Raw genomic sequence first — 22198 nt, 5'->3', positions numbered from 1 at the left:
TATACATATCAGTACCTCGAATCAATTTCATCATTCGAATCATAAAATCCACGACAACGTGAAACTGACAGATGGATTACATCATCTGACGCTATCCACTACATCGTATGAAAACCAATTAAAAAGAATAGAAAAATCTAATCATTCTTTAAGAGATAATTTTATTCATTCATGTTTGGCATGTTACATAAGATTTACCAAAGTTCGGGGGCGTGTTTAAAACATACCGCTTGTATCTCACAACCAGTATTCCTACACACATAAGAATAGATGGAACACCCTCCGTAAGTTTTCCTTACTGCCTTTTTCCTTGAGAGCACGCCTCGATACTCATGACTCCATCTGAAAGTACATAAATCTATGCTGCAGCAAATTGCATTAGACATATATAAATGAAATGTAAGGTTGAAATAATTCAATTGAATGTTGTGAAAATGCTACATACGGCAGGTTCTTTGTACATTCCTCCGGTTTTAACCCATTTGGACACTGAACAGATATGCTCTGTTGATGCATTTGCAATCCACTACTTACGACACGGTAATCGTTGCCGGCATCGATTGTTACACACCGAGTTACCGCCTGAAATTCGAGGTAAAATCTTAACTTTTTTCTGGAAAACGAGCGGGGCGGATCCCGGAATTTAGAATATTGGACCATTATAGTACACGAACACGTGCGCCAAAGGTGCGAAGCGTATAAAGGGCCTTAAATTGACCATTTTCTAGGGTGCTACTGAAACAAAATTACCATGCGATATCTTGACACAACAAACAACATGGGGAGCCCGGCCCCTGAGCCCCTCTAAATCCACCTCGAACGAGTATGTCATGTTACTATCCAAAACTAAATACATATACCTTAGTCGATGGGCATCCATCGCTGTTGAATGCTGTACAAGTCTGTCCATCTGGGGATATGTGTGTACCGTCGCAGCAAGAATTGCCGTGACATGAACAAATGTAAACCTTCATATTGGAAGGACAGGTGACGGCGCTAGGAGCATCATCTGTGTCAGCACTGTCAGGACCATACAGAAGAACTGACGCCGCCGCAGCACCCTCGAATAAAACTGGAATCAATGACATTCAGATATTTCTAAGTTATATAGTAATTCACCAATGTAACTCCATGAATTTCATACCTACCAACAAGTAAAGACAAAACGTTTACAATATTCATCTTGACTTGAATGATCAGCTGAAATTGATATAAATGACTGGCGTAAATGAATTGTTCATTACAAATGTATTCATCTATATATTACTTATTATATGGAGGAAGATTACCTGACTAACTGGTTGTAGAATGACAGGTCGATCAGAACTAAAACACTCACAAACAAACGTTCGATGAATATCGCTAAATAAATGATTTGTCGTCAATAAATTTCTTCAAATATCCAGAAATGTTGAATGTTTATTCAGTGTTGAGCATGACATGTATTTGATCTTATGAAAATAGTTTCGGTTTTCATCACAAAAAACACCTGCTCACAGACCTACCCGGGTATTTGTTCGTTCGTTATCATTTACGTTTTTCGCAAATATATTCGCACAAAACATGCATCTGTCAAATTGATTTTAATACGAAAATTCTAAATTTCTGCCACGAGTGCCAAGAATAATTAAAAGTCTGAATAAGAAAATCATCCACTTTTAGCAAACAATGTGTATTTTAATGTTGAGAACGTACGGAAGATATTGAATCATGGCTCGGACTCTTTCTTCGACGAGTTAAACGAATTTCATCTCTTCCGCTTAAAATCTTCAGAACACTGGCATTTTTCCAGTCCTGTCCGGATGGTGATGAATTTTATGAGAGCTCTCGATTTTCGATTGAAAAGCATCACCAGTGGAATTCCAGTTTTCCAGGGATCTCCAATTTTTCCTCGTCCCGAAATAGCAGTCGTTGTGATGAAATTGATTTTAGGCAGAACCGAGCGGTCGTGGGTTCGAACCACAGTGAACAATCCAATTAGGACATACATCAGAGTTCTCCAACTCGCTGACCAAACAACTACTGTATTTACAGTATGTACCTCGTACATGACCAAACTAAGACTTTTGACTAATTTGGACAATCATGAAATCATTTTTTCTGACTTCCTAACGTATTTTCCAATCCTAACTCGGACTACACTAACCTCGGACCGATTCTTCCTAACAGGATAGATTGAGAAAGTCAACCAGCCGAGAAACCCATCGTGCTCTCAGTTGATTGACATCGCACAAATCATAGAAACAAATGTGAAAAAATATCGTTATTCACCAACAACAGAAAAAAAACCCAACGCTATAGATGTCCTCGTTCATAGATACAACGAAGTCGCCATCTATGAATTAATATATCCGATATTCTTGTCAGTTCAATGATACCCCGAAATATAAACGCTTGTAAACGATGAATTGTTCATTACAAAACTCATCTATATATTACTTACTGCAAGGAAGAACATTACCTGACTAACTGGTTGTTGGTTGCTAACAGGTCGGTCAGTACTAAAACACTCAGCGACAAACGTACAACGAATATCGATGATAATTCGTGAATAATCTTATACCCATAGAGATAACCCGAAATATTAATATAGAACGATTGTTAAGTGTAGGCAGATGTATCTGATCTTATGAAAATAGTTTCGGTTTTTGTAAGACCAAATACAACTGCTCCCCATTAAACCTATTCGTTCGTTAAGGGCAAAACGGTTTCTAATTTTTGTCTCTATTGTATGAGATTACACGATACATTAATCCTACATTATAGTTGATTGAAAATTGATGATATTAGGTTGGAAATAATAGGACCTATGTAGGCAGGCAAAATACGTTTTGCCATTTCGCTCATCTTGAAAAATACCACCTCATGAACCAAAGTTCCACCAAGAAAATTTCCTGCGAATACGACGAGAACCCTCTGAGAATCCACCAGAAAAAGTGACGATATACGTCATATTTCTATATATACATTCCATACCAGCATTCTGCGGTGGTACTTCCTGTTATTATTCTTGAAAAGGTCGTAAGTTTCCTCTTGTAATGAGACCGTTCGAAGGTATCAATTTGCTGGTTTTTTCTTATACCTCATGATTGAACAACGGTAGAGAAATGAATTATATGCATTATTAACACGAAGCAAGAAAACCAGGTGAAAGAACATGTAAAAACAATAAAATTTCGGATATAGATATTTAATCAAAATCATGATATTGAACTGTTATTTCATTTATTACCATCCTCAAACCATAATATCATATTCGATCTCATATGATTTACTGACTGAAGTTAATCAGTTATTTTTTCGTGCAGCTTTTAAGAGAAAAAGTCTCTCGTTGAACTATTTTCTGATTTTCTTACGCAAACAAATACATCCATACGAATTATGTAATCACGTTCATTCAATTTCTGTTGTAAATAGAGTTTCTGCAACAGCGCTGTCAACATTTAGCGGTGGTGGATGATGTTTCTTTCTTTTTTCTATCTTCATCAGTATCGCCGTCAATACGCAGAGACCGATGGAACAGGAGACGGCGATTGTGGACACGGTCACGATTACGGTAGTTTTCGTTCCTTCCCCAGGTGGTGCTTCGGTTTCGGAAGCCTTATTTGATTGGAGCAGTCGCCCTGCACTGTCCGGACCTGCGTAAACCATCGTTCGATCTAACAAAAAACATATCAAAAACTATACAACAACTACCCGACAGAGGTTCCACAGAATCAGCATCGTACATTCAATGTTTAGGAAAACTTTTGTATATACGTACTAAGTGTCAAAACGTGTTTATACGTCCACTGTCCGAAACCTATGGCGTTTCTAGCCCTAGCTCTTATCACATAGTTCGTGTTTGGTTCGAGACCGTCAATATACGCGTACACAACGTCCCTTTCTTTCCATATACGAAGATTAGCGCCTGTCAAATACAAAAACACACACAAATTACGTTTTATACACGTTTCTGTTAGATTGTGATTTTGATAAGAAAATCTTTTAGTTCTATCGCGAGAATTTCTTATTTTTGATGAAACAACGCGTATTTTCGAATTGACGAGAACGTACGAAAAATATTGAACAATGGCTCGGACTCTTTCTTCCACGCTACTTGTACATCAATGATGGGTTTGCCGACGAAATCTACCGGTGGACTGATCATCACTTTCAGCATCGAATCACTCTTCCGTTCGATAGCTAAATCGTACGGTCGTGCCGGGGTATCTAAAACACGTAACAGAAAGATTTTTTTTCGCACCAACCTGCGATAGATCTCATCATCAAGAAGTCATTCGTAACGTTGATAAGAATTATAGGATAGACTATAAAAACGTTATTCATGAGCCTGAAGACGTTCACTTGATACAACTGAGTAGGCACGTTTTAGTCATTATCGAATGCGGTGTGAGTGAATGGAAGCCGAAAAACGCAGTTAATGGGAAGTTAATAATCCAACAGCGTCGTTGTTTGTATTTATAGCTTCTACGGAGAAAGAAATGGACGCATTACTTGAAAAGGTGTTCGCCGGTTTAGTTCATAGCTACGAAATATTTGATAACTTACAAACTTGGATCAATTTCCGTTGAATTGGTAAACTACCAGCTACATTCAAACCCGTGCACACGTAGGTTCCGTAAGATTTCAGGTCTGTGTCGATCTATACTTATCACAAAGGAGAAGCGATTAATGAAAAACCCACTTGATTGATGAATATCAGAATTATGACATATATTGAAATGTCATTATTCGGGAAAACCACAAGGTTTCGGGTGCATTTGTTAAGAAAATAGAATTATGAATTATTTTGTGCACACATCGACCCAGAACATAAAATTATTGATACAACACGGCTCATTCTTTTGTGTCTTCGAATTTTTTCTTTTATAATGGAATTGTCAACAGATACTAGTCACTAACCAGTAGTTCACTGCGAGATGTATCTGGAACGCTGTTGTATTTGATCGAATAGTCACGTATAGTCTCGTCACCTTTCGACCAGGCGATCACCGGGACAGGATTTCCTTTGAACGAACATTTTATCGATACCATTGATTCGCCTATAGGAGCCGAGGTCACGTCATATGACCCGACGTACTCGGGTGGATCTGTAATCGAAATTTCTAAGTTTGAATTTGTCTATTCTTAAATGTAGGATGATATAGAAAATCCCCGCATCAACGGAATCTTGTGAGACTGGACACGTTAAAGATCCGAATATAATTGAGATAATCACTTACAAAATACATCGAGTTTTGCGATACCATAGTAATGAAGATTTTCAGATCTGACTAGGCAATAGTAAACACCACTTTCGTTCCTTGCAGCTTCGGTGAAAATCAATTTCAAGACAGCTTTGTTCTTGTGATAGGTTCCTTCAACCGAAGCCTGAAATGAATTACGTAAAAAGTGCCTAGGAATTTACAAGATATTATGATAGTTAGACTACATTACTGTTATTTCGAAACACGAATAAACTAAACGTATCATTTTCTGAGGTTATTTCTCATAGTTTCGTATTTACTCGTTTGTACAGTAGATCTGTTGTTTTTTGTTTCCACTCCCAGCTAGTTTTATAACGTTTATCACTGGTTACTGTGCAAGTCAACGTTGCCCGGTTGCCTTCCGTTACCGAGTCACCTCTAACGTGGATAGTCGGTCGACCTGCTGAAAATGTCATCAAAAGTGTTTAAAATCGTAGCAGCAACGCCTGTATTAGGGCACAACCAATAGATACTATTATGATATTGGTTTATTATTCCTTGAATTCATATCAATCATGTCATTTTTTTCTCAAAATAATTCTAAATCTTCTTATTTGCATATATTTTGAAATCTACTATCAACTATCAACTATCTACGTCCAATAATCGATACATAGTTCTAGGATACAGGCAATGAGGTATCGTTCAATTTGACTGTTAAATTATTTAGTGCATACTGGTAATATCGAAAATGAAAGAGCTGGCATTATACATCCGGGAAAATCTGTTAACATATAGAAATCTCATATAAAATTGATGACATATGTGTGATGAGGACATCGGAATAGAATCGGCTGTTGAGTTAGAGTAGTTCACGAAGTGACAGGAATCGACAAAACAACTTGCTTTTCACGAGGTTTGCGAAGAATACTAGAATGTACCCGAATACGCATAACCGTAACACGAAGCCGTCACATTGGCTCATATACAAGTGTAATTGGAAAGAGTAATCAACATATGCATATAAACCAGTGAATCTATTTCATATAGCATTAATAGCATCGCAATGTAGAGATAATAAATGAATGAAAATGTGCAGACATTTATTCGTCGAATTGAAATGAAATTTCTACAGCGCCCAGAAATTGATTATGCGGAGCTGTACCGTCGAAACGATTTTCGCAGAAATTGCATTCACTTATTGCTCCTTGCCGTGCAATATCAACAGAGAAGGAAAAGAACATCACTTGAATGGCCAAGATTATCGAAACGAGATGTTACGTCTAGTGTCAGTAATGTTTTGGTGGATGGGTCTTAATGGTTGAACATGTTCGGAATATGGAAAAACACGATATTGACACGGAATCAACAAATATCTTTCGCTTTTGACTGCTGCCATAATAACGTAGTTTGAACTTAGATTTTTATATCGGTGTTTTCATAGTTATGGGAGTAAAGCTACAGAAAAGCAATATATGATATAACTACCAGCATGGGCGCAACTAAGAGTTCTTAGCCACTGATTTCAGTTTGTCACAGCTCTTACGCAACCGACGCTGCGCGACCTTTTCTGAAGTACCTTCTAGATGAGACTTGATGAGACCAATTAACCTTCACATCAAATGATTAATGCTCGTGTGTTCTATTTGTCTAACATGTTGGCGGGACCGGGAGTACTATTCACAATAGAAAAAGCTTAGCTCTGATCACGAAGTGCCCACTCGTCAAAATTTCGTTGATTTTGGTCATGATCTTAACACCTGATTGGATTTTTAGTCTTAGACTTACCTTTAATACCGCTAGCTATAGACGACACGATGATCACCAAAGCAATTACATTTTCCATAGTTCCCACGTTCGTTCTACATCGCGCTGAAAATCATATTGAGCAGCAATAATATAATTGTGACCACAGCGAGGTGCAATTAACGCCGGCCAAGCAGCTGCATTGGACACTGCGTATTGGTGCACTTCAACGGTATAGAACCGTTAATGATAACCCCTATAGTATATGTAGAGAATCCCACACAATAATAACGAAAAAACAATATCAATTCGGAAAGTGTTTCCCTGAATTAGAGTTTATTCGACGTTTTAACTCAGCGTTTATTTCTGTTGTAACGCAGTATTCCTGAAGATGACTACGTGTATTAGAATATAGTCGAAACGTCGAATAAACTACATTTTTCGGACTTGATATCATTTTTTCGTTGTTATTATGGGATTTTCTGCATATTATCGTCACAACACGGATATTATTTCTAATCAATGGTTATAACTCCTATAGGCTTAAATCTTATCATTAGTACGTATTAGAACTGTATTTCTCATTTTCTAATTTTCCATTTAATTTTGAAATAGAGAGCACGGCCGTGAATGTGTATTTCGTCGTTTGCTTTTTAGGCTTCGGAGCAAAAACAGGACGCAAAGTATCATTCAATGTACCAGACTCAACCGATTAAACTTTTTCAGATTCCGCACACAGAAATGAGAAAATAATAGAATTTTCAAATGTAAAAGAAATTCTCGAAAAATTACAGGAAACCTAACGCAGATTTGTACTCGGATCTACTCATCGCAATCCGAAGCAAGATGAGCTTAAACTATTTTTTCGTATTCAACAGTCGAATCACTTTCGTAAAAAAACCTTGAATTCTCCAATTGAACTCAATTTCACTTAAATCGATTTTACTCGAAAATCAGCTGCTGATGAAATGGTGCTCATTGCAGCTGAACAAGTTACGTAGGATATAGTTTTGAAGTGAGCGCACTCAGTCACAGTTATAATTACCCTGATTACTCAGCTGGGACACATCACGACACAGGCGACGATCACATTTTAGGTTTCATCAATTCATATAGATACATTTATCATCTGATGAATGACGTTAACTCCAAAATCAAATAGCATTGCCAGAGTATATTCTTCTACTATAGCACGTCTAACTTAATCCATTTACTTTATCCAACTGATTTCTTAGGGGCTGTCCATAAAAGTCGTCCACACAAAATTGGAAATTTTACATTACTAACCCCCTCCCTTGCCCATCGGACAAAAAAGTAATAAAAAATATCGAATATCCAGTCATGTGATTAGTAAAAATCATGTACATAAGTAAATAAATGCAGAGATAATACGTTTGAATAAGTGACTTGTCAACATGTTTTTATAGAAAATTTATAATTTTTTTTTTCAGAATTCAGATTAGATTGACTTACCTCACTCATGCAATACAGTAAATCCACAAATTACTGTTAGCACATTGTGGAAAAATTCTGTATAAAACAATGTTAATTTAAGTCCGATCGTTTAGTTCTCTCAGCTGAAGTTCTGTGTATATGTTCTCGTTTTTTCGTTTTTTAATGTTTACGTTTCTAGGCTATACATTCCGTATTATTAATTAGACAACTATGCTACAACCGCAGAATAAATACTACACAATTCATCATAGTAATAGAAATTCGTGATCACCCGAAGTTGTAAACTGTATGAGCGTATAATGTATCACGAACGCGTTACCATCAGCTCAGCCGGTCGAAGACGCTTCGTCTCTCGTAAAAGTCACCGGACCGTTGTGGTTGAGCTTGTGGTATATTTCATATATCTTTATGAGCTCGGAGAAAACAAGCGCCCGTAACACATCGTTACCACTAAATGACAAGTGGCCGATGTGCCTTTTTAACCATGTGCATATGATACTAATATTTCAAGTATATAAACGTTACTAAAATTACTGCCATTGAACGGCAAAGTGACTAAAGTGTAATGGGCATATGACATCCAGCGAAATGATGGTTATTCGCGTAATGTTTTATATCTATCGAGATGTTCCTTTTTATTTCTGTTAATAAGCAACTACTGTTCTACTGTTTGAACTATTAATGGAACAGTTTTCGTTTGTTGATTTCCCTCGTGGTCGATGTCGCTATTTCATTTCAGCTCTTTATGTAAACGAACGTTCATAGAAATCGCCCGACTTCAAATAAGCCAAAATCCACAAGGCTGGAAAAAGAGCTCGGTTAGCTTGTTTTTAGATTAAAGTTGAAAATAAAAATGCCATCTCGTAATGACTGCCCAGTCGTTGGTATGTATCATAATGGGATAAATGGTATACACAAATAGATAGATAGTACCGTTTAAAATGTTTGTGGTAAGCTTTTGATATTTACCGCAATGTATCTCGATGAGAGCCATCAAGTACGTACGGGCTATCTATGTGGGGTAGATTTCCTGAACGAGGAACGTCTTCCTGTAAAATGATTTATGGATTATATAGTTAGTCTCTACATCTATTGAACAAATATTTTCCTCATATGCACATTTGAAGAACTAGTGTCAAGACTTTTGATCTTTTCTACTTGCATGCATGAAAATGTATTTGAGTAAGGTAAGAGATATTTCCTAAATATAAATGGCATACAATATGTGGAAAAGCTTACGAATTAACTAACACTGAATTCGATTTTCTAGAAATGTTTACTCCTACCTGGACTCGTATTTGTTCTAGTAGTCGGTAAGTCATTTATGTATCTAAACCTTTTTACTTGGCATATGATGGATGATAATTCTATATGGTCGGAACTAACAGGAGAAAAAGACAGATTAAGCTAGGCACTGGTTGTGTATATTGTAGTCGTTAATGGTTTGTGTCCATGGACATTTGCTCCGCGGATCAGCTCTCACTCCGGCGAAGGTCCAAGCACATTCAGAATGGGTACTACTCTTAAACTAAGTTGCATGGCTGAATCGTACACTGACAATTTTGCCTGTCCAGAATTGGTTAAATTTACCCATTACCAACCGGATGGTAATATCGAAATCAATACTGTTGAATGCCCATTAACTTTAGTTCCGATCCAGGTAAATATTTCTATTTTCGGCTTCGAAGCCTCGGTTAACTGTATCAGAGGCCGTCTGCCTAAGTTTGAGTTGACGATATTCGGAGCTACTGCCCACTCAAGTGGCTACTGGAGCTGTCAAATGGATCGCACCCAAAGTCGTTATACCAACTTCCTTACGGGTAATTAATTTGATTACATGTTATCTAAAACATTTACATAGTTTTTCTAACTCTATTCTATCGGAGATACTGTGGCTTAATTATTTCAGTTGCTGATCCTCTTCCGGTCATGAAACCCACAATCAATGTCAAGGCCATATTACGCATGACTCGTCAGAGCTATCAGAAGGTTCTCGTAACCGACGGCGATGAAGTGACGTTTCATTGCAACGCCAGATCTAGAATAGCCGACGTATCGTTGCCAATAACTTACACATTAATGCGACGAACCTGGACAGCCGAAATGCAGGTGGTATCGACTGTCAACTCAACATCGGACGTCAGTTTCTCTTACAAAAATTTCACGGCAAACGACACCGGGCAATACTATTGCGTTGCTGAAAATCTCGCAGGCGAGAAAATAAGCGATGTCGTATACGTCGCAGCTACGAGTGATATAGCTTACTTCGGTGGTTTGTATTTGAGATTTGATTTACATTTATATTCGCAATATTGCACTCATTTTTGCAATAACTTCACAGACTGTTCACAGGTTCGTTTCGAAAATGTATCCGTTCTTTTTTTTCAGTGTCACGCGTAGATGCAGATGATAAATGGACGAATGTATCAAATAACGAAACAACTGTACTGCCAATTCCAATTACGATCTTGAACTTAACCGTCCCATCAGGTAATTGGTAAGCCCGGCGCTTCTATCTTCATCGTTTCAAAATGTCATCGCGTTGTTTATGTATCTTTGTTATCTTTCCTGCAGTAGCACAAGAAGGAACATTCGTGATTCTGTCTTGTTCAGTTAAAAGCGGCTTCCTCGACATCAAATTGTCACTGGACGCCGCGTTCGAAAACCGATCATCAGTTGAGAATTTTGGTGCTTGCCGGACCGCGTTCACACCCATGGGACAACGCTCGAAATCGGTTCGTGTGAACGTCACTAGGTGGCATAACGGTATGATCGTCGAATGTAGCGCATTACACAACGGAAAAATCGTACGTCGAGAAAACCGAACTTTAAATATAACTTGTGAGTAATGCGTTTAAAACATGACAAAATTTTTGAGGATTGCAAAATGGTATAAATTATAATAATGAAATGGTTTGCAGATGAACCAAAAATTGAAATTGCGCTACCCGGTTCGGTCATGAAGGGCGATTCCGTGGTTGTAGAATGTAAAGTTGTTTCGGACGGCAATCCACCGGTAAAGCACGCGTCGTTCGTGCATTACAGACCCGACATGACAAACGAACGTATCCTCGCTAACCAGGGACTGTCTGTTCGTATAAACTCGACTTCAACCGCTGATATCGGGCTTTACAAATGTTTCGTTGATCGTCAAAACGACCGCATTAGCAGCAATATGGCGCAACTTGACGTCAAGTGTACGTACGTACTCTCATTTCTTATGTTGTTGGAGTCATGTTGGAAATAGTGTTAAGTATTACTTAAGAATCATAGTTCATTAAAGTATCCATATCTCGACTAAATCAAATTTCATTAATCAATGGACACCTCTTCGTTCAATCAGTTTCATATTCAAATCAAGATTTTTATCATAAAATCTTAACGATTACGGTGATGATGTCCTCGTTAATTTTTGTCGTTTTTAGTTGCACCATGGACGAATGCTAGCCTGTCTATCATCAACATCACCGTTGACTTGTACGGCGATGCGCTCTATATTGTTGATCCACGTATCGGAGCCAATCCGGCGATACTGTCCAAATATTGTCAAAGGAGAACCATTCGATTTGACGGTTCGATGGACCGCGGTGAGCTGGTTATCAGAATGCCAGCAGCCCCGTCAGTACTGCACACGTATTTGACGTTACTACAGATCTCGGCGGAGGATCTTTCGTATTTCGGTGGATATGAATGCATCATCACAAACTCTATAGGGAATCTAAGATTACTGGTCGACGTGCAGCCGAGAGGTCTCTAATTTTCTCCGATGTGGCATAAACAACATAGAAATTGATATAATCCTTTAAACTTGAATCCGTTTAATGTCGGATAGTAACGATTTTGAATTGAAAGATCCGTTCGTGCTTTTCAGGTCCTAGTGCCTCAACCTGCTTAGGAATAAAGACTTCGTCGGTAGCGGCAGAAGTGATAATTGTGGCTGGATTCGATGGCGGACACGAGCAAAGCATACAACTACAATACAGGAAGCAACTTGCCCAGACGACGTGGAGCCGAACCTCTGAAATAGACGATCCAGGTTTTCAAAAGTCAACGAAATACGTCATCAAAAACTTACAACCTAACTCAGCGTACGACGTTCAAATTGTTGTGACAAGTAGTCACTTTTCTGGCGAGGTTTTCTCACCAGTTTGTTCGTTCGAAACGAAAGGTTCGTTCATTCGAAGAAAAAATTAAGGTACCGGTATATGATATCAAGCAATGTCGCCAGGTTTTAAATAAAACATCTATTCATCATTGTAGGAGTTCCTCGTATTCTCAATATCACAGCAAGTCGTACCGGAAGTCGGGTACGGATTTCCTGGTCGAAAATGATTGGTTCATTTGCGGGATGGCGCGTGATGACGTGTACGTCGTCGGATCATGCGCAGAGATGTTCGCAACAAACGGATGTCGATTTCGACCACCCCTACGAATTGAGATTCGAATATAGTGGCGATTTTGAAAAGGTTTTCTACAGACTTGAACTAACAGATGACTGGGGTTTCGTCGTCTATACATCCGTGGCACTGACCCCCTATCACAATAATGAAGGTGCTTTGTCCTAATGGATAACATCCAGGTTTTATAGATTAGTATTGAACCAGGGGTAATCTCAATTCAGTTAACCCCAATCGAGTTAACCTTCAGGTTAAAGTTAATGCCACTCTATAAAACCGGCCTTTGAACCCGTCCACATTTCTTTATTCGCAAGAATAGTTTATCTTCGCTCATCTCTCTCATTAGTCAAATCACAACTCTCAATTGTGACTCTGGATCATGTCGACTTCTGAGTGGTAGCTGTCATAATATATTTTCTATGTTGAAAGGTCATTTCATCATCACGATGGCGGGTTTAGCGTCAGGGTTTTTCGTCTTGTTATTGGTGTTCATGGCGATCGTTTTCTGTTTATGTAAAGGCTCCCAACAGAAGAAGTCGAAAAAACGTGAGTTTTCTTAGTAGGCCTGAATACAAATCTTTATACAATTTGAAACCAAGTTTACGTTTTACGATTCACACACAGTGTAAGTTCCGATACATTTCTACTGCGACGTCCTACGTATTTTATAGGCAAACAGCACGATACCAATAGCCACAATTCATTCTTCTTGGATGATCTGATGTGGGAGGAAAGGTACTTTCCGTTTCCAATTACGCATAATTACATTAATCATCATAATATGGAGAGTTGTTTTTTTATCAACTTGCAGTTTGCGACGTGCTGTAAAATCCCACAAATCCAGTGATCACCAGCTGCCAGGTACTGTTTAAGATCATGTAACTGGGACTTGATTTTGACATTTCGGTAATATTGAAAACGTAGGAAAAGTTCCGATTACACAATTGCAGTGCTTTTCTTTCAGGTTTGGGCGACAACTCTCCGCCATTTCACCATAATTCTGTATTTTTGAATGGAATTGAATGAAAATAAAAATGTGAATTCAGAATAAAGTCAATATCTCTTCATCTTAATGAATGTATAATTTCAACGGAATAGATGTGGCGTATCGGAGAATCAACTCGAGGTTAGTCCTACAAAATGAGAGACTATAAAAAGGATTTCGACCTTAAGGTTTTTGGCGATATAAATCACTACATCGAGTTAAGGAAATAAACTTATAACGTAGAACGATTCCCATGATAACTCTTGAAAACCTGTTCTAATATATCTCTACCCCTAGTGAATTATTTGAATCTATTTTGCAAGAAAAGAAAAGTTGAGTCACTCGATGATATACACACAAATGTGATTCGAATAAATTAATGTGAAAACTGAGTTCATTTTTCAGCGCGGAAAAAAATCCGACCAACTGAAAATAAGCTGAAGACCTTTACAGTATAATGTGCCCCATAAGGGTGAGCTGTATTAATCACTAAAAGCGATTGATTCCCTTTGTTAAACAACGGCACATAATGAACCTGTTTAAGAAAGTGAAGTTATTTGTAGTAAATACATAATGACACCTGACTAGGGCAAACGGCAGGTTCCTATTCAACCGAATATATACACAAATTTTACTAACATCGGTTGTCTTGTAGAACTCGTTCATATAGGGTCCCGTAATGTTTGCTTTGCGCGAATATTTAGTGCAATCATAATTTCGTAGGGCAACGACATAAGCAAACGCTGAATCTCGTGAAAAGTCCAGCAGCAGAGGAAATTTTACAATTCGTGGTTTACATTCAGTTTGTCAGAAAAAAAATTGTATTGATTGGCAAATATTGGTCTGGTTCCAGAGATTTCGCCATTTTGACTTCGTAGCGACAACTATCAGTACAATAACAAAGCGATAACACTTCTACTCGTTCGATTTGGATAAACATACGTTTTTCAAAAAGGTAAGGGATGTATATGATAACTTGTAACAATTCATATTCTGATCAATTATGTTTTAATCATTTTTAGGTTAAAAGCTGCTATGTATAGAATTGTTTATCATACACATATATACTGTTATTTGTCATGTAAAATTGATAATTGATTCATCAAGATGGAGAAACACTAAGTGATAGAAAAACCCCGTTTAAACAGCTACTGAGCATTGGCACGTAGTTTCCAGGCAATAAATTTGATATCCTGGGCCCGGTTTTATAGATGGTATTAACTTTAACCTGGGGGCTAACTCAATTCATTTTCAGTTGAGTTAACCCCCGGTTAAAGATGATACCAGTCTATAATAATGGGCCTGAAGAATGGTGTGCTTTGTTGTTGTAATTATCTGCCCCGTATTGTAAAAATGTGCTCTATTTTCTTTGGGGATGAAAAAAAGTGAAAAAAGGCACGGCATTTTCCCGACGGTAGGACGGGGTTACGGTGCTGCCGTCTGAATCCGTGCCTGTGTTAAAAGTGAAAGACGTATATTGTAATATTTTCAGATGGCAGAAAAGGGATATCGCAGTCAGGCTTTGTCCCTACCTTGGCCGATGTCAACGACAACGAATGCCGTTTACGGATCATTCGATCCGAACTGGCACTCGACTTACTTGACGAAGACACCGCGAGAACGACGTAATCGTCTGCTCGATAAAATACATCGCGAAGTGCCCGTGACGTCATACGAATATGGAAATTACTTCGAGGAGGACTTGGATGATTCCGATTCAGGTGTTTCCGGTGAAGGAAAAGATCGCAAACACGACCACAGATACGAGAAACATTACCGGAACCGAAACCCGTACGACGAACGCTATCGATGGCATCTACCACCAATAGGAGCTCGCGCTCGGCAACTGGAGCGACGGTACACCGACACTGACCTGGAAACTGGGCGCATCGGATTCAATAATGTTGAAGATTCGCTAAAATCGAAACTTCCAGAACTGAAACACATTGAACTGCACTTCAGAGACGGGTCGAAAGCGTGCGTGAATGTCAAAGATATTGATTACTACATGGCTCCAAGAAAATAGTAATATCGTAATATTCATGTACATAAAAATAGTGTGATATGCGCTACTCCTACAAAATGTCTACTTTAGAGATATATCAGAGGAACGCATCTCAATGTTCTTTATGTGCCGATCTCGTGTTTTACGATGTTTTATCATTATCCATTGTAAACAGGGATTACTGGCTCGAATATGATTTAATAAATAGATTAGTCGCAATTCAAACTTTGAAATGTAACAACATCTCGTTTACTGTTATTTTTACCTAGATAAAAATTCACGGGAAAACGGGATTGTCATAGTTTATTTGAAAAATATGCCTCGTCGTAACGTGTATTCACTGGTTGTGGGTTGGAAGTGATCGGTGCCATAGAATGAAATGCCTCCCTTATTCAGTTCTCCTTGCAAACGATCTCAGGATGTGTTTCATGTTTTTCTTGCATCATTTATTCTCCACTTAATCCATTGTTGGGGCACCTGACATCAGGGGGGGGGGGGCTCTGATTCTATGATTTCTTCCGGTCCGAATCTAGCCTCTGCTAGTTAATGCAGAGTAATTTCTGCCATTTAACAATTCCATTCACCATCAAATGCAGTTCACGTCGATACGATATTTCCATCATTGTCGGACAATTTGGAGGTGGTGATGTTTTTGAATTGGATGGTAAACATCATGTTCTACTCTGTTCGTTTACCCCTTAATTTATTTCCTCGTGTCGCATATGGCTATGCCTAAAAAAAGATTGTGCACTGATATCGAAGCCTCTTCGACATTAGGACTGTTAATATTTCATTTGCACCTTTGAGCGGATATCAGTTTTCAATTCCGTATGGGCCTTTCCGAAACACACGTTTGTCAACAACAATTAATTGCTTTCGGACATGTCTATTATTTTCTGAAATTGCCACTTTCGTGGAATGTAGATGGTCGCTACCTACTCGTAAACAAGCTCATTATGACTTCTTGCTGAAACTAGAAAATTTGATAACGTTAGAAAGTTCCTGGTATGAAGCAATGAAGTAACAAAGGCAAAATACAGAAACAATGCGACATGGACACTTTTACCACAACAAAACCTGATGAGACTGGTGGGATTGACATCATCAAAAATGGCAGAGGAAACATATTTCATGTTTATTTTTCTTTGTCCGAATTAGTGGTGACGTTCTCCGTGATTCTACCGTTCGGAATAATACTAAACGTGCTTTGTTTTATCGTTTTGACGCGGGAGTGTAAACTACTCGGTCGTAAAACTGCCCACAATACGTTACTGCGAACTCTTACCAGTACGGATGGATTTTATCTGTTGGTTGTCTTAGTCTCGTCGTTATATCACAAGTATACCAACGATCATGCCACGGTGGCTGTTATTACTGCAGGAATCGTTTTGATGTTTTACTTTCTATCTCGGTCCGTAATCGTCCTGGTCAATATTGATCGTTATATGGGCATACAGTATCCTTTCTTTGCCAGACGACACGCCCCTACCACCACAAAGATCTGTTCTGTCATCGCGGCTGCGTGGATCATCGCTTTGGTGCAAGCAATACTTATGTTAGTTCACCCGCTATCCGGTAGAATCTTACATTTCATCATGATCACTACATATTGTGTAATTGTCGTCTTCGTCAACATAAGTGTGGTGCGGAAATGTTCTAACGAACGCGAAACGACGTCAATCGAATGTCCTAAAAGACTTTCTCATAGATTGATAGCTTTATCAGTCATCTTTGTCATCTGTGAAATGCCACTTGCCACGAGCTCGTTGGTGTATCTCTTAAAAGACATGGAACTCTTTAAGGAAACCCCATACATCGGGGTATTATTATCGATTTTCAATTCGTCCGTCAATTTCGTCGTTTATTTCGCGTTCGGAAAGAAATTCAGACAAGCCGCTCGCCAGGTTTTGTGCTTTGAGCCGAAGTGCAGGAGAGAAGTCGCTAAAGATCTTACCGAATCGCAAATTCCTACCAATGTATCTAAGGATATGGAATAAAAACACGAACACTATATTCTTTAAAGGAAAAATTAGCGGGCAATGTACGTTAGCGGTCATTAGATGTATGAAAAATGGAGGGAAGACTAAAATTTACGTACACTGTGTCGCTAAAATTCATACATGTATTATCACGTATATCATAGTTGTGCTGTATCATTGCACATGTATGCGTTTCTAATTGAGAAATAAGAAATCATCAAACGGAAAATATGATGATGAAAACCGTTTTTTTTCGTTTAAATGGGGATGTTTTATCAGGTAAATAGAACGATTTTCGAGTCACCGTCGTTATGTAAAGGGGTGTTGTAATACAGAAATCGTTTACTCGCGTTAGTGGACAGCTTCGCGCACTGGCGGCATCATGGCTGATGAGGAAAATACGAGGCGTGGTTATTGCTCGTTGAAACCATATCCTATCCCTGCTGCTGCAATTCAAAAAGAAATGTTATCAACATCAAGATAATCGAAATAATGAATCATGAAAAATATGTCCTCGTCATATTCTAAACCTAGCAAAAACATGAAATTGAAATAATAATCATATAAAGAATCGACGTTATATCATAAATTATCATTATTATCTGAATATAAGATACTCATAGTAGCCACCAGAGTTTATGTTTTATCAACGAATGAAATTACCATAAGAATTAGCACGAGGAGTGAATACAACATATTGTGATAATGTATAAGACGCTGGACGACTAGTAAATTTAAAAAGAAACTTATGACCTAGAAGGCCGAGTCGCCAACACGCATTCATGCACATTAATACCCCATTCAAACCTACAAGTCACAGGACAAACACATTAATCCCATTACACAACATCCTATTATTATAGATACCCATCTGTACATAAATGTATTCAGTTATTGAGTGCACAGAACGAGAACGAATTGCTAAAATTAGGTAAATACTGTTTCTTAGGTCTGAAAAGAATCCAATCGTGAATGTATATGATTAGCGTTGTTATATCCTCGAATTTACTACTTTACAAATTGACGGGTGCCGATATAGAAACGGCGTCAGTACATAGTATATTCTATATTTTCCGAAATGTAATGTATTGTATTGAACGTATTGTATTTATAGAAATTTATTGTAATGAAATTAAGGACCATGATGGTCTATTTCAATAAACTTAAACTTAAATCTTAAAACTTAAAGAACTTATTAACATTAGAAATACATATTGTATTCTAATTTAATTCAATCATATTGGGAAATGAGATTCTTGTAGATTTCCAAAAGACGTGAGATAACTACATAATTTTAGATTTTTCAGTACTGAGTTCCCGAGTTTTGAACCTTTATACATTATAGTAAATTGTCTGTGAATATCATTTGCGAAGGTGATATATAATTCCTTACATCGGCAAGTATTATGGCTGTGTTTAATTTTGCATATAGTACATTCATTCATACTCGTTGGATTTAGATAAACATACGGTTTTCAAAAGGTAAGGGATGTATATGATAACTTGTAACGATTCATATTCTGATCCTTTATGTTTGAATCACTTTTAAGCTATAAGTTACTACGCATAGCATTGTTTTATCTTTATTAATTGAAATGTTTAAAAATTACAGTAAACGTTTAAGCAAAAATATGTATTTTTGGTTTAAAAGTGAAAGACGTCTATTTCAAGTATTTTCAGTTGGCGAATCTGAAGTTTACATTACATTTACTGAATATGATTCTTGTGCTTTGCGATGTTTTATCATCATCAACAAGGATCATTCATTTCGAAGATCAACCCATATATTAGTCGTAAGTCGAGCATTGAAATTACAACGTATTATGAACTGATAACCTGTTATATTTCACGGGAAAACAAGGTTGTTAAAAACGGGATCTCTCGGTTCATGCAGAGCAAGATTTTGCCACTTAACAATTCTATTCAGCATCAAATACGGTTGACGCCGATACGATATTTCCATCATTATTACATCATTGTCAGACGATTCGGTGGTGGTAATGTGTTTGAATTGGATGGTAAACAATACATTTCACTGTGTTCGTTTACACATTATTTATTTCCCCCGTGTCGCATATGAATAGCATAGCCTAAAAATATTGTGCGCTGATATCGAAGCCTCTTCGACGTTATAGGGCTGTTATTTTTCATCTGAACCTATCATTCGGGCGTATAGTTTTCAATTCCGTGTGGGCCTTTCCGTAACAAACGTTCGTCAACAACAATTATGATATCATATTCAAACATGTCTACTATTTTTCAAAATTCCTGCCTAGGTGGATGTCGCTACCCGCTCCGAAACAAGCTCACACGATGATCGTGACGTCTGGCCGAGTTTTGAAACAATAATGACGGTAGAAGAGCAATGTTGTAAGCAATGGACAATTTTACCACAACAAAACCTGATGAGAGAGGTGGGAATGATATCATCAAAAATGGCAGAGGAAACATATTTCATGTTTATTTTTCATTGTCCGAATTAGTGGTGGCGTTCTCCGTGATTCTACCGATCGGAATAATATTGAACGTGCTTTGTTTTATCGTTTTGACGCGGGAGTGTAAACTACTCGGTCGTAAGACTGCCCACAATACGTTACTGCGAACTCTTGCCAGTACGGATGGTTTTTATCTGTTGGTTGTCTTGGTCTCGTCGTTATGTCACAAGTATACCAACGATCATGCCACGGTGGCTGTTATTACTGCAGGGATCGTTTTGATGTTATACTTTTTATCTCGGTCCGTAATCGTCCTGGTCAATATTGATCGTTATATGGGCATACAGTATCCTTTCTTTGCCAGACGACACGCCCCTACCACCGCAAAGATCTGTTCTGTCATCGCGGCTGCGTGGATTATCGCTTTGGTGGAAGCCATACTTATGTTAGTTCACCCGCTATCCGGTAGAATTATATATTTCATCAAGATCACTACATATTGTTTGATCGTCTTCTTCGTCAACATAAGTGTGGTGTGGAAATGTTCTAATGAACGCAAAACGACGTCAATCGAATGTCCTAAAAGAATTTCTCATAGATTGATAGCTTTGTCAGTAATCTTTGTCATCTGCGAAATGTCACTAGCCGCGAATTCGTTGGTGTATCTCGTAAAAGACATGGAACTCTTTAAGGAAACCCCATACGTCGGGGTATTCTTGTCGATTTTCAATTCGTCCGTCAATTTCTTCATCTATTTCGCGTTCGGAAAGAAATTCAGACTAGCCGCTCGCCAGGTTTTGTGCTTTGAGCCGAAATGCAGGAGAGAAGTCGCTAAAGATCTTACATAATCACAAATTTCTACCGAGGTATTTAAGGATTGGGAATAATACCGCGAAAGCTATACTCGTTTAAGGAAAAATTATGAGTACACTGAATTGGCGATGGATATATAAAAAGATGGGTGAACATAAACTACAATGCCGCCACCTACTGGAATCATTCAATTGTGAAACTCTGTCGACACTAGCCATATATACTTCAATTGTGAAACTCTGTCGACACTAGCCATATATACATATCTGATCATGGTTTTGTTTTAGTATACATTGAAATAGATTTAAATGTACAACATGGCCCGGTTTAATAGACTGGTTTTATTTTTGACCCAGGTATCATTCTGATCTATGTATTCGAAAGTGTTAAGCTCAATCGAGCTCAATCTCCGGAAGCCCTTCTACGTATAGGCTTCTGGCTGTTACAGCAAATAGAAATCGAGTCATATCTTTTAGAGACTGTAGAACGCAAACAATAGAAAATAGCCGTAAATGTTACCTTTATACAACATTCAAACAAACTTACCAATATGAGAATTATCTCGATTTAGACAGTAAGAAAATTGTCAATATTCTAAGTAAATTCCGCTGTGGAAGTCATAATTTACTAGTCGAAAATGGCAAATGGACTAGACCTCTGACGCCACAAGAAGACCGTCCCCGTACCCGGTATCAGATTCAGGGACCACTGGTGAGGGTAGCAACAATCCACGACAAACGAGAGGGGTGTGCAGTCATCCACAAGAAAATTTTGGAAATTTACTGCTTTTTGGTGCAATTTATTTCCGAGCAGTAAATGAAGTCCTGGTGCAAAGTGCTTTCAAGAAAATTTACTGTATTGGGATTTAGTTTTCAGGCAATAAAGATGGAGTCCTGAAAGATGGTGCAGCACGTTTTTGTTGAAAGTTATCTGCCTCGTCTTGTTGTATGCCCTTTTCTACTTTTGGGATTGATATAGACGACTAAAAGTGCCTTTTCTTGTTTTTTAAAATTGATGGACGACTGAATGTGCCTTTTGTTGTTTAAGATTATCTGCCTCGTCTCGTAAAAATGTGCCTTTTTCTACTATCAAAAGAGACGACTAAATGTAAGAATGCCAAGCATGTCCGTGCACGTGCCTCGGGTACGTCTGAATCTGCGCCTGAGAATAACCAAATTGAGGACGAATATCCTA

The 22198-nt window shown here is 38.1% G+C and overlaps 3 protein-coding genes and 1 pseudogene across 5 annotated transcripts; 3 read left to right on the top strand and 1 right to left on the bottom strand.

Annotated features, from left to right (window-relative positions):
- Positions 1-3236: 3236 nt before the first annotated feature.
- On the bottom strand, positions 3237-10572 carry LOC141906984 (neural cell adhesion molecule 1-like). 3 transcript variants are annotated; one of them, XM_074796504.1, is made up of 9 exons: positions 10464-10572; positions 6978-7061; positions 5510-5652; positions 5226-5373; positions 4906-5093; positions 4552-4645; positions 4057-4212; positions 3764-3910; positions 3237-3659 (listed from the first exon to the last, which is right to left on the bottom strand). In XM_074796504.1, the coding sequence occupies exons 1-9, from the start codon at positions 10465-10467 to the stop codon at positions 3394-3396; spliced, it is 1230 nt and encodes a 409-aa protein (XP_074652605.1). In that variant the 5' UTR covers positions 10468-10572; the 3' UTR covers positions 3237-3393. The 3 variants fall into 3 exon arrangements, with proteins under 3 accessions (XP_074652605.1, XP_074652604.1, XP_074652606.1); XM_074796503.1 differs by lacking the exon at positions 10464-10572 and adding an exon at positions 9360-9432; XM_074796505.1 differs by lacking the exon at positions 10464-10572 and adding an exon at positions 8409-8522.
- On the top strand, positions 10161-13828 carry LOC141906983 (uncharacterized). Its single transcript, XM_074796502.1, has 12 exons — positions 10161-10210; positions 10300-10662; positions 10779-10880; positions 10965-11231; positions 11312-11587; positions 11816-12139; positions 12262-12558; positions 12651-12941; positions 13217-13333; positions 13459-13522; positions 13599-13648; positions 13752-13828. The coding sequence occupies exons 1-12, from the start codon at positions 10171-10173 to the stop codon at positions 13811-13813; spliced, it is 2253 nt and encodes a 750-aa protein (XP_074652603.1). The 5' UTR covers positions 10161-10170; the 3' UTR covers positions 13814-13828.
- A 593-nt stretch (positions 13829-14421) lies between these two features.
- On the top strand, positions 14422-16192 carry LOC141906985 (uncharacterized). Its single transcript, XM_074796506.1, has 2 exons — positions 14422-14727; positions 15265-16192. The coding sequence occupies exon 2, from the start codon at positions 15265-15267 to the stop codon at positions 15796-15798; it is 534 nt and encodes a 177-aa protein (XP_074652607.1). The 5' UTR covers positions 14422-14727; the 3' UTR covers positions 15799-16192.
- A 1924-nt stretch (positions 16193-18116) lies between these two features.
- LOC141907922 (U4 spliceosomal RNA) lies at positions 18117-18228 on the top strand (annotated as a pseudogene).
- Positions 18229-22198: the final 3970 nt, after the last annotated feature.

The sequence above is a fragment of the Tubulanus polymorphus genome, chromosome 6, assembly GCF_964204645.1.
Source record: "Tubulanus polymorphus chromosome 6, tnTubPoly1.2, whole genome shotgun sequence".
In the NCBI taxonomy this organism is placed as follows: domain Eukaryota; kingdom Metazoa; phylum Nemertea; class Palaeonemertea; order Tubulaniformes; family Tubulanidae; genus Tubulanus; species Tubulanus polymorphus.
The sequence above is the reverse complement of the archived record's forward strand: the minus strand, read 5'-3'. Positions and strand labels throughout refer to the sequence as shown.

Bases quoted from the DNA above. Each gene is read 5' to 3' on its own strand.
- LOC141906984 (XM_074796503.1), bottom strand. From the start codon at position 9,384: ATGGCTCTCATCGAGATACATTGCG. The intron at 4,646-4,905 runs GTTAGTGACTAG...TGATAAGTATAG, and splicing joins CATCTCGCAGTGAACTACTG to ATCGACACAGACCTGAAATC. The intron at 4,213-4,551 runs GTAAGTTATCAA...TACGTGTTTTAG, and splicing joins ACGGAAATTGATCCAAGTTT to ATACCCCGGCACGACCGTAC.
- LOC141906983 (XM_074796502.1), top strand. From the start codon at position 10,171: ATGGATCGCACCCAAAGTCGTTATACCAACTTCCTTACGG. The intron at 12,942-13,216 runs GTGCTTTGTCCT...CTATGTTGAAAG, and splicing joins CCCCTATCACAATAATGAAG to GTCATTTCATCATCACGATG. The intron at 13,649-13,751 runs GTACTGTTTAAG...CTTTTCTTTCAG, and splicing joins CAGTGATCACCAGCTGCCAG to GTTTGGGCGACAACTCTCCG.
- LOC141906985 (XM_074796506.1), top strand. From the start codon at position 15,265: ATGGCAGAAAAGGGATATCGCAGTCAGGCTTTGTCCCTACCTTGGCCG.